We start from the raw sequence: 12,557 nt of genomic DNA, 5'->3' as shown, positions 1-12,557 counted from the left end.
AAATTTGTGAGCAAAACAATTAGAAATAAATATGTTTAAAAATAAAATGATTAGAAAACAGGATTTTTAATCATTTTTCTTGGACCCTTTTAAATAGTAGAAAATGTTATTGATGAGGAAGTTGAACGGGTGTTGATGAATAATGCAATGGATAAATGGAAGAGGGAAAATAAAGGAATCGGAAAAGATTAAATAAGAGAGCATTATTCCTTATAAGCTGTTACAATTCCATTGATATCTTTTTATTTTTTTATTTTTTTTATTTTTAATTTAATTTAATTTTTATTTGTTAGACATTTTAAAATATATTGTCGTTTCCCTTCCGTTCATAGAAAATTTTCAAATGGAATCTATTTATTCCACATTCCAAATAAGTGTCTCAATGGAATTTTGATTTTTCAAAATATAGCAATTCCATTTATTATATGTGTCATAAATGTCTCGATTAAAACGGAAACATATGCTGATTTTTAAAAAGTAGATCAATAATAAATGTCTCAATTCTTACCTTAAATAAAATAAGTCTAAGAAAACAACGTAATAATCTAGAGTGTATATAAAAGGGGTAATAATAGAGTATATATAAAAGGGGTGATGGAGAGAAACTTCTTCTCCCTGTTTTGTCATTTTAATTTCAACATTCCCATAAATATTTTGAGGACAATTTTGTCCTTCAAATATAAATTTTTCTCTCCCCCTCCCTCTTTCTCTCCTCCACAGGCTACTTTCCCTTTTATTTTTTATTTGTTTTAAAATATTTAATCTCCATCATTACAAATTTTACTTTTCTAAAATTATTTTTTCTTTCTAATAAACTCTCCATCTTAAATGTTAGAATATAAAGAGTTAGAATATTGAGGATTTTGTCTCTTTATTTCTATGTTAAAAAGTTATAACTTATTTTGAATTATAATTAATAAGGAATTTCAAAAGTTTCGTAACTTTTTATTTTCTACAACTATATAAAGAGTTTTTTCTTACTTTTTCTCCCAATTTTTTCTTCATCAAAACTTGAGTTTCTTTTCTCTTTCGGTATGTTAATTTTCTCCTTTAGTCAATGTCTTGTGTTTTCTTATATTTAGTTAGATTGTTTGATCGAATATTCAACTTTTTTAGTTATTTTTTTTTCCAAATGACTCAATCAACTGGAAAAAGGAAAGATAAAATGAGTGATAAGATCGAATCACCTTGGATGGATCTACTTTGGGATGACACTTGATAACCACGAAGACTCTCTCAATGACCTCGTCCTTCATAAGGTGATCATCGTGTGATGAAAATAGTCGAAGCAATCCATCGGAACATGGTTGTGGTTGGTATTCCCGACGAGCTAAGGCAAGAAATTGGACCGGAACTCGAACATGACAAAGAATGACTGTCCTTAACGCATCTCTATCTCTTACTATTTTTTTTTGTCATTTTATTTTTCAATGACTCAAATAAGAAATTGAAACAAAGTTTTATTTACTTTTATGTATCGTTATGTTTAGGGAAAAAAATGAAAAATCCATGAATATGTGTTTTATTTAGATTTTTTTTAAAGTAATTGAAGAATAATACTTTTAGTCACACTAACCGCATCAATGAGTGATAAGGATTATTGAGACGTTCTTTTATGAGATAAACATTGAAAATACGAAAAAACTTGGTGAGGTAAACATTTAGAGATAAAAAAAAACCAAATTAGATTATAAATTTTAACTATTTAATTAAATTTTATATTTTTAAACATTGAAATAAAAAATATGAAATTTGGTGCACGTGTTTCTTACTAGTAATAATAAAATCAGCATAATAAAAGAGAATAGTGATTACCAACCTGAGTTTAACTCAGCAGTAATTGACACATACTCTTTCTTTTGAGGTCAAATGTTCGAAATCTCATACCTCAATTTGTTGTAAGAGAAGTAATTTTGGTAAAAAGAAAAAAGTCTCAATTTCCTGAAATATGAAAACATATAAAAAAACGAAAATACTTCGCTCTTAACGGTAAGGAACAACTTTGTCCTCACCAACAATAAATGTTTCACAACCAAGAAAGAGGAATGCAAAAAAAAAAAAAAAACAGTGAAGATCAAATACTGTCTTCATCACCATTGAAAATTTGACAACTCATTATTAATTTTTTAAAGTCTACGTTTTTACATTTCTCTCTTTTAGTTGTTAAACATTTAATGATGATAATAAGCTATCAAATTATGTTTTTTTTTTTTCGTAGAAAATACCATGGCCACATAAACAAAACTCAACACACCCACCGCTTCTCTTAATATTGGAGATTCAAACTATAGAAAACACTATATAAGTAAAAATAAATGTAAAGTATTAATTCAGATAACAACAAAAGACAGATTAGTGAAATATGACTAAACTATATAGATTAAATTAGAAAAAAATGTAAACTCATACAAATTAAATTCAAATGATAAGGATTAAATTAAAAATTTAAAAGTGGTTATGACAAAATTAAAATTAAAGACTTAGAAAATTACCCTCCAAGGCGACTCTAGTCTCTCTCTCCCCCTCTCTCACGCATCAGGTGTGGCCTCGTCACGCACTCTCTCCCTCTCACCAACTGGCTGCTTTCTTCACGCCACTCTCTCCGTCTCAACTAAGCAATTCTTAAAGGAAAAAAATAAAAAAACTCTATGCCAGTGGTTGGAGAATAGACAATGTACATATAAATATTAAAACGGTTTATTTAGAACCCGTTTGGTAACGTTTTTTTTTTCTTTTATTCGAATGATAAGTCATATTATTTCTGCTCATGGTAATCAACGATCCACTTTTCTTGGTCTATTGCTTATAAAACATCTGAGAGAGTTCTCTAAGTACATGCTAACCACCTCAATCTGGAGGGGAAAGCTATACTTAAATCATGTTAACTATCACAAATTCGAGAATGATAAAAAAATATTTTTATTTATATTTTGAAACAAAATGAAAACGAGAAAAAAGAAATTTATGTTATTTTCAAAATTTATATACAATTTTGAGGATGTTTTAAAAAAGTGAGAAACAAAAGACATAAATAATGGTTAAATGCTTAACTATCCTAATAGAATTGAACACGAAAAACAAGAAACGAAAACGTTGGCAAACTGGTCCCTTTTATATATTTAATCAAATAAAGTAAAAATGCAAGACCAAGATCCAACTGAAAATATTTGCAGAGTAAAATGGAAATATGAATAGCAAGGGCAACCTTGTTTATTCATTGCACTAACTAAATACAATAGAATCAACCTAAACTAGCAAGGATCTAGAACTCGTACAACATCCTCTTTTTTTCTTCTTTCTATTTTATTCTTGGAAATCGTCTTTGTCATTGATGGGAATCGGCCTGTTCCTCCAGAAGACAGCAAGAGCACTGCCACCAAGCTGTTGGGAAGATAACAAATGAAGAACATAAATGTTTTATACACAGGTTTCCCAACAAAATAGTTCATAGAATGGTATATGGAAATCAAAAAGAAGCAAGAACAAGAGCAAGAAAATGAAGATCCAAGCCAATAAACAGAGAGAACTCTTACAGCCATGCAAACGACACTAACTGCGGATGGGACCGCGACGAGGGGATTCGTGAAATGCTTTTGAGCGAGTAAAAACCCAAGTGCAGAGCTCTGAAAACAAAATGACATTACAGATAACAATTAGAAAAGGAAAAAAGGTTATTTGAAGTTTCTGTTGCTTGTCAACCTAAACATAGTTCAATGACATTAAAACTCTCAAAGTCTCGCTCTCTGTCACGAAGCCAGCTGTTACCTGCATCCCGCATTCTATCGAAATTGTGCGGGAGGTGGATTCCCCGAATGATATTTTTGAAATCCAGTAACCGAGAGCAAATGCAGCACCATGGAGAATGGCAACTGGCAACAACAGTTGGGCTCCTTGAGCTTTCAAAACTTCTGCAACTTGCCCAATCTTCAACATGAGAGAGTCAGAGACATTGATCAAAGGACATTACAACAAATAAATGAGAAAAGGAATGTAAAAAAAAACTGAGTCTAAGACTGCATAATATTTTTGAAACTTACAGGGCTGGCACAGAGGAGAGTAGTAAGGATAACTCCAATTAAAGGTGTCACTGTGATTATCTTTGCAGTGAATTTGGGGAAGAATTCATTGGCTAAAACTGCCACCAAGAGCAATGACGGTTGAGGATGAATTTCGCTAACTAAATTTGAATATTTATTCATTCTTCGAAGGCATTTTTTCCATAAAGTTACCTCCAATAACAGTTGGAACCAAAACCACCTGAAAAGTGCTGATAGCAAGACCCTGTAAGAACAGCAATGAAAAGAGAGACAACCTTAGGTCAAAACGATTGGAGGATAAGATCAGGGAATTCTAAACTCTTTAAGTGTAAACAGCCTCATATCATATCTTGTTTCTTTATGTTCAAATAAATTCTCCAACAAAATATACTGATAATTAAATGTTAATTACTTTTTCAGTTTCTTTCTTCAATGATCAATGTCATTGTCAGCAGATTCAAAAGTGTCTTCAGATTACTTTTTATTAGGAAACCTCTGCTTTTTGTTTTTTGACATATGATCATTTACAGAAGCAAACAATGTTTAAGCCAATTTGAGTTTTGGAAATCACTGGTGTCATGCTCCTGCCTCAAGCAACTATAGTTTAGATGAGTCTCTTAAGTTACTGTGCCAAGTAATGAACCTAAAGATCATCGGTCGGATCGGATCTAAGCACAACTTAACAAATGGATATTAGGAAAGGTGAGCTTGTGATCTGAACTTACAGCAGCATCAACTGGAACAAGTTGACCAGCAAGAAGCTTGGTAAGCAGCGGTGTCATGACGATAGCACCAATGGTCGAACACCTGGATAAATTCGAAGAGAAGAGAAGGTTAGTTAGTAAGGACAGCCATTTGCAAACAAAAATCAAACTACTAGAGTAGGATATTAGTGTGCAAAAAATGATCGCCAGAATCTGCTCAAATCGAACAGGAAAATCTTACTATCCAAACATGTCTTACGTCGTCATGAGAACCGAAAGTGCAACATTTCCTTTAGATATATAAGTAGCAACATTTGATGCCTGTCCCCCAGGGCAGCATGAGACCAATATAAGACCAGTTGCAAGAGGTGCAGACAGTTTGAGAGTCTGAAATGAAAAAAAATTAGTTGTTATCTTCATCGGTTCTATCATTTCATCTTGATATGGAGCTAATACATCCCATCGTGAAACTAGTGGTAGTTAGTAATTACCATGGAGATGGTAAAGCCTAACATGGGTTTAATTAAGTACTGGGCAAGAAATCCCACACCAACCTGCAACCAGAAAAAGAGATGTAAATAATATAAACATATACATTTTATCAGTATTATACGGCTCAAAAGCAAACAATGCCTCTTACAGTCCATGGATTTCTTAAACAACGTCTGAAATCCTCGAACGTCAATGTCAATCCCATCGAAAGCATAAGAAAACCCAATGCCACGGTAAAAAGATCAGTCTCCAACCAAGTTACCTGCAGGAAGACTCATGGTGAGTGCTAGTTGATTCACCAATCATCAATCGAGAAGAATAAGAGTGAGATCATTACTGCAGCGGGTCGATAGATACCAATAACAGTTCCAAGGATAACCTGTTGATAAGTGGAAAACTTGAGATTAAAAGGCAATGCTCCAGAATATAAAGCTAAAGCATCACATTTTAGCACAAAATGCAATAACTAATGCACTAGTATCAGATTCACAAAAAACAGAAGTAATAAACATACCCAAAGAGGAAAAAGTGTTGTTAAAGTTTCAATAGTTCTTTCGTACAGGCTCGTTCCACTGGGAGAATTACCAGGGACATTTCCAGATGCATCATTTGCAGCTTTGCATAACATTTGAAGTTTCCTGAGTTGATGTTTCATCATGCATGATTATATGGTATGGTCTCTAACATATGAATACCTAACTATATCCACGAACAGTACCAATAAGCATAGAGAATGGACGAAATTCTAGACTGCAGATTCTGATCAAGATCGTTTAAATGCTTACTTTAAAACAAGAAATAAAAAAAGGAGCCAGAGAAAATGTCTAACATGTCGGGTACGTTCTGATATTTAAAAAGTATCTAATAAATGTTTGATTCAAAGACTTCACAGTATGAACGAGTTAAAAAATGCATGGTCCTGACAATTAGCAAAGTAAAGATTGAATACGAGAAATAGCCACAAGTTCCAGAACACACCTTGAAGTTTGACCTACTGCACAAGGAGAAGCAGAAGAAAGGACCGGCCTAAGCAGCATGAACTGGGCTACTAAACTTCTCCCATTATCAGATAAACAGAGCTTGCCCTTTACGTCTAAATCAAAAGACAAGGACAAAACGAAACCAAAATTAAATCCGTCCACCATATTCAGCGAACAAGAACTCGTATCTCGGGAAACTTTAAACTACAAGCACAAAATAGAGCACCCAGATAGAGAATCGCCCTAAACTATAGCTATAAAACATACCCAGATGAGCTTGAGGCTTCATAGCAGAGGCAGAGTAGCTTCGCCTACAGATAGCATCGTTTCTCTGTAATCTGCAATCTTTGAAAGCGAATTTTGAAATTGACGCCATTGAAGTTGCTGTAAGAAGTACGGAGTTGTAGTTATAGCTGAATCCAAGCAGGGGCAGCGCCCAATTAGAATTGGTATTCCACATATAGAAACTGAATTTTTGAATCGGAGCTCTTGTCCAATATGGAAAGAATTGGGGATAGCGTTTTTGGTTGTGAGAATCGAGAAACCACTCGAGTTTTTTTCACGGGTCTTCTCAAATTTCTGCAACCAAGCGGCAGAAAACGTAGCGGGAAGCCCCTTTTTTCTTGTGATCTGATTTCGCGTAGGCAGTAGGCCTTATGGTTCTTGTCTCTTATTGCACATTTAAAACCCAACCAAAAGGAGTGACAGAACTCAGAAGTGATCAGTTTTCTTTAAATAAAATTACGATTTTGTTTTTACGTAATTAATTTATCTGCTCGTTGTTCTATGTCTCATTAAATGATTGTGAGACGATGGTTTTCGAAAATCGTTCAAGTTCTTACTGGGTTACTGGAGATCGAGTAGAGCAGCCTTTTTGGAAGCCACATTTAAATAAAAGAAAAAAAAGAACTTTTTAAATGATTTGATCTGACAGAATATAGTTTAGAACAAGTTTTAGAAAGAAAAGAAAAAATCAGAAATTATATTATTTAAAATAAAGTATCAATAAATATATTCGTTAATTGCCTCAATTTAAATGTGTTAAAGGTTCAGAATTTATACAAAGGAAACGTAAAGGAAAAGAGAATAGTAAATCCATGTTTAAACAATTTTGAAGTGTTGAGATTATAGGGGGAATGTAACCAACGTCTCACATTGATTAGACGAAAATGATTTACGGTATATAAATGATGACAATTATCTTTATTGGTATGATGTATTTTAGATAAAATCAAAAGTAAAGACGTAAAAGTTATGCTCAAAGCAGACAATATCGTATTATTGTGGAGATACTTAAGGGTATGAGGGTACCCTTGTCCTTAGTGGTATCATAGTCATGGTCTAAACCTAACTGTGTCAGCGAAATCTCGAATGCCGAACAAAGAAGCAGTGAGCTAGTTTTCATTCTGACTCGACTCGAGAGTGGTTGGACTGTTGTTAACTACTCGAGGAGAAGGGAGGTGTAATTTGTTGGATGAGAAGATTATTGAATTTGTAGGGGATATCAAGTACCATTATAAATTCCTAAAATACAACCCAACATTCCTGTGCCCAAAATTTAAGACATCATCAGATCAGATTGAGTTAAAAAATATATTCAACAGAATAATTTTATTATTATTATTATTTTTGATACAACATTCAACAGTAATTTAAGATTGAACAAAAATAGTAAACGAGAAATAAGGTTTTGCGAGAAACGTATACAGTTGGGCCAACTTGGGCTCATGAGTGGATCCAGTGGGCCAACTTATTGGATTAGAAATGGGCCGGATTAAAAAAGCTCGTTTGGAATCGCTCGGCTGAGAGGGGAGGCCCACGCTGAGTAGTGTCGCTCTCATGCCCCGCTGGATAAGGTCTCTTCTGGACGTGTGTGTCGCGCTCGCATGGACCACCGGATTTCTATTCGCAGTTCTCTTCTCTTAGACTGAAATCTGCAGCAAATTACCAATATTTGGTTGTCCGTCTAAACGGAGTCGTTTACACAAAAGTTTGAATTTGCTTTTTCTAAATTTATTAGAATACTTTAAATATATTGGATTATATATTTTTAAAATGTCAATGTGTGTCTTTAAACTGTATAATTTTTTTTTTGTTCATTTTAGTCCATTTGTGTCTTTAAACTGTGTGATTTTAGTCAATATGCAGCAAATTACCAATATTTGATCGTCCGTCTTTAAATATCTGTCTTTAAACAGATATTTTCGTAGTAAAATGATTAAAATGAACAAAAATTGAAATTACATAAATCGAAATGAACTTTTTTAAAAGATCAAAATAAACCAAAGTGGAAAGTATATAGTAGAGACCAAAATGATATTTAAACCTATTAAAATTGAGCCTTAGATTGGGGATGCAAATAATAGTCCTACCTAAATTATGGATCACAGGTACATAAGTAAAGTATAACTCAGTATGAAATTCTTTTAAGAATAAAAAAAGTTATGCAAGTTTAAGGTCAAAGTAAACAATATCGATGGTTGAACTCACCTTCGTTATAACTACATATATCTTAATTTATAGGTTTACCAATATGACATAAAACAAACTTTTGACCAAAAAAATTGATGAGTTAAAATTTTTACTCCTGCATATTTTATATTAAAAATATTGAATCTTTATATTTAAATTATAATGCCTAACAAAAATGTACATATGAAATATAATCTAAAGACGAACTTTTCTGATGGATTAAATTAAAGAAATCGGCTCATGATGTATAGTTGGATTCAAATTATTTGGGTTGATTTTGTTTAGGTGGCAAATGGCAAAAGGCAAGCACAAGTGGCGTTTTGTCAGTGGAGGAGCGGATTGGGGTTGGTTTTGTTTGCAATTGCATGTAAAAAGATGACACAAAAAGCTGCTCTTCTTTTTTTCTTATTTAAGAAATGTGAACTGGAAAGTGAAAGACAAATCACAGAGATTAGAATTAGGGAAGAAGAGAGGCGTGTGATTAATTATGTTGAGAAGCCTCCCATTGTTAGTGCTTCTAATAATAATTATTGGCTTAATTTGCAGGCACCAGGCCTTTAATTTATTATGAAACTGGAATTCCAGCTACATTATCAAACTCATCACACAAATGTCAAATGCCCGTCCATTTGTTGAGCTCGTGCATTATAATAGACACATTTATATATCAAAATTTACTTGATTTTTACAAATTTATTATATCGAATCTTTTTCGTAAACTTGGTCCAAATAGGATTAAAAAACACACTTGGTCATTGTCCAGTAACGATTTAGTTCCTAAACTTTAGTTTATAACAATTTAGTCCCTCTATTTTCACTAAAGTAACTATTTAGTTCCTAAACTTTAATGTGTAACGATTTAGTCTCTGTAATTTAAATTTTGTAATAATTTAATCCCTATTGTAAAAAATTTAATTAAAAATTAAGCTTCAAATTTTATTATGTAACAATTTAATCTTTCCCACTTATAAGTATATTGAGGCCCTCTTTAGTTTATCTATATATATATATTAAAGAAACTGAAAAAAAAATTCATAATAAAGACTAAATCATTACAAACTTTAAATTATAAATACTAAATTGTTACATATTAAAGTTCAATGATTAAATTGTTCACAATTTGAAAGTACATAGATTAAATTGTTACCTATTAAAGTTGATGAATTAAATTGTTGTAAAAATACCAGCACCAAATGTGTTTTTTAGCCTTAGAACTAATAACATCATAACATTGAGTTTTTTTAAGTCGACGTGAGATACAAATCATTATAATTCTATAAGAAAAATATTTTTTCATAGACTATTGATCTACCCCTAGTTGATATTAGATATTTTTTCTTTGTCATTTGCTTTCACTCCTCACCACTATAAAAAAACGTTGTGGCTAGAAGATACAATGGTATCATTGTATCTCCAAGTATCTTAACAATTGTATGATATTGTCTACTTTGGACATAATTCTTGCAACTTTACTTTTGATTTTACCCAAAATACCTCATATCAATGAAAATAATTGTCTATATCTATATACCATGAATTACTCTATTCTCTGAACAATATTGAACTTTGTTTCCAAGTCTTGTATCCAACCAGCCCTACATTGAAGATGTGTAAGATGGTTTGCAAATGATCCAAAATGAAGTTTGAATCAAGCTAGGACTTGGCAAGTGTACAATTCAATTCATAATATTTCCAAGATCAAAGTACCAATTATTATAAGTCCATAATTATTATTGTTATCATCTTTTATTTTTGGTTGACGAAAGCAACAATCGCGGCATATACAGTGGCTTAAAAAAGTCTGTCAGAATAATATTCAAATTCACGTGGGCTTCGCTTATTTTCCAATTTCCAAACAACCAATTACATAGCATAGGCCAAACCTTCAATTAATTAAAAAAGGTAAATTCTCTCTATTCAAAAGAAAAACATTAAGTTGTATTTTTTGGTTTTTATTTTGGTTGGAAATGATTTTACCGACCAAAGTCAGGAGAGGCAGCGGGTGGGACAATTCCAGAAAACCAACTGGGGGCGATCAGTGAAGTCAAAGTTGCAGCCTGCACTCTTCCGTGTGTCCCATATACCCAATCTTCTCGTGATTTTTCAACCAATGACCAAAATTTAATTCTACCTTTCTCTACTACTCTCTAGTTTTTTCAGGTACAACATGAAGGTTGGAGATCGAAACCACAATTTTTTTATTGACATATATGTTAATTACTGCTGAGTTATATTCGTTTTGGTATTTTTATCTTTTATTTAATTTTTGTATTTCAAGTCTTAATTTAAATTTTAACAAAAATTATTAATCTGAATATAGTTTAACTGATTAAGACATTTATCTATAACTAGAAGTTTGTGAGTTCAAATTCTTACCTCCGTGCTAAAAAAATATAATAATAAAAAATAAAAAAACTTCAAACAAAAGCTAACCTTTAAAAAAGAAAAAGATAAATAAATAAAATACTAGTTATTAGACAGTTAAAAGGAACACAATAAAAATGTAAGTATAAGCTTAGTTAAGTGGTAATTTGCACATGTTTCCAATGAATAGGTCAAGAATTGGAATTCCCTCAACCCCACTTATTGCACCTTCCACTATTTGGTCGATTCTATATGCAAAATTAAAAATAAAAATAAAATCCAAAGATTTAATCTTTAAATATAAAATTTAAACATTTTGAGACCATCCTAAAATAAGTAAAAGTCCAAATTAAGATTTAATATTTTTATTTTTACTTTTAAATTTAACCGGGGTAGATATTTGAACTTCTAATTTAAAAAACAAATGTAATATCATGACTAGTTGAATTATACTTATATCAACACTTAGTTTCATCTTTTATTTTATATCAATGGATCTCGAACTTTTATTATAAATATGCATTTCAAAACTAACCAAATGATTTTTAAATATTATTAAGTAATATTTGTTCATGCATAGACCTGTCAAAACAGTAAGGTTTGTCTCTTCTGTAAGTCGAGTGACCTACAAAATAAAGGAGAACACTCCGATGCCTAAGTCAGTATTGGTTGGAGAAGGCGGTTAGTGTATTTAGAAGAGATTCGAACATACTTAGGTAACAGATTACTCAACCTTCTTATGGGTGATAGAAGCTAAATCGATTGGTAAGGAAGGTCAAGACTCTCTCCCTCAAATTTGGTTGTGGCCAGACTGGCGATGGGCGCTGAATACACTCAATCGAGTTCACCTTTTAAGCGCACTGATGGCTGCAATGATAAGACGAGCTTGACCTGGCTCGTCCGTGTGGTTGGACGAATATTACCAGGTCCGCGTATCTATTTCGCTGTTCAAAATGTGGCTGCCCATTTTTTCCTTTCATAAGGATATTATTTTAAACATCTTATGATTCTTGAAAATAAATTCTTTCATCTCTTGATTGCATAAACTATAATCCCATCAAATAGTACTAAAAGAAAATAATAATAAATCCCATGGAACAGAAGCAATGTCTCTAGATACAGTCACGAGTCAATAATTATCCAAATTTTCAATTGAAAAAAGATGCGGCCTGTGGGTGCAATAATTCAGATTTTTTGTATAACATTTCATCAACCTATTTTCAAATTATACTTTTCATTTTTTGTATTTTAAATGGTATTACATTCACCACTATATTTTAAGAGAAATTATGTTTCCTCATTTATTAAATTCTACTTAAATTAATAGGAAGATTAATATCTGTAAGTTGTAATAGGAAAGATGGAAACAAAGTTGTTTTGAAAAACATGGGGATAATGTATGTATTAAAAATTAAAATAGAATAAATATAAAATATATACGGAAAATAATAGAGGTTTGAGAATATTACCTCAGGAGTCAGAACTCTGTGGGGCCCAGGTACAGGTTG

General features: G+C 32.0%; 1 protein-coding gene across 1 annotated transcript; it reads right to left on the bottom strand.

Moving 5' to 3' along the window:
- Nucleotides 1–3,093: 3,093 nt before the first annotated feature.
- Nucleotides 3,094–6,915, bottom strand: BASS2 (Sodium Bile acid symporter family). Its single transcript, XM_022289398.2, has 13 exons — nucleotides 6,481–6,915; nucleotides 6,212–6,326; nucleotides 5,748–5,871; nucleotides 5,571–5,612; nucleotides 5,382–5,495; nucleotides 5,233–5,295; nucleotides 5,001–5,128; nucleotides 4,763–4,844; nucleotides 4,230–4,281; nucleotides 4,038–4,135; nucleotides 3,766–3,924; nucleotides 3,534–3,623; nucleotides 3,094–3,381 (listed from the first exon to the last, which is right to left on the bottom strand). Exons 1-13 carry the CDS (start codon nucleotides 6,671–6,673, stop codon nucleotides 3,304–3,306), a joined length of 1,338 nt encoding a protein of 445 aa, XP_022145090.1. The 5' UTR covers nucleotides 6,674–6,915; the 3' UTR covers nucleotides 3,094–3,303.
- Between the last annotated feature and the right edge of the window lie 5,642 nt (nucleotides 6,916–12,557).

This window comes from Momordica charantia, assembly GCF_013281855.1.
Source record: "Momordica charantia cultivar OHB3-1 chromosome 6 unlocalized genomic scaffold, Mcharantia_2.0 BLBB01000006.1, whole genome shotgun sequence".
NCBI lineage: Eukaryota > Viridiplantae > Streptophyta > Magnoliopsida > Cucurbitales > Cucurbitaceae > Momordica > Momordica charantia.
This window is presented reverse-complemented; position numbering and strand designations above follow the sequence as displayed.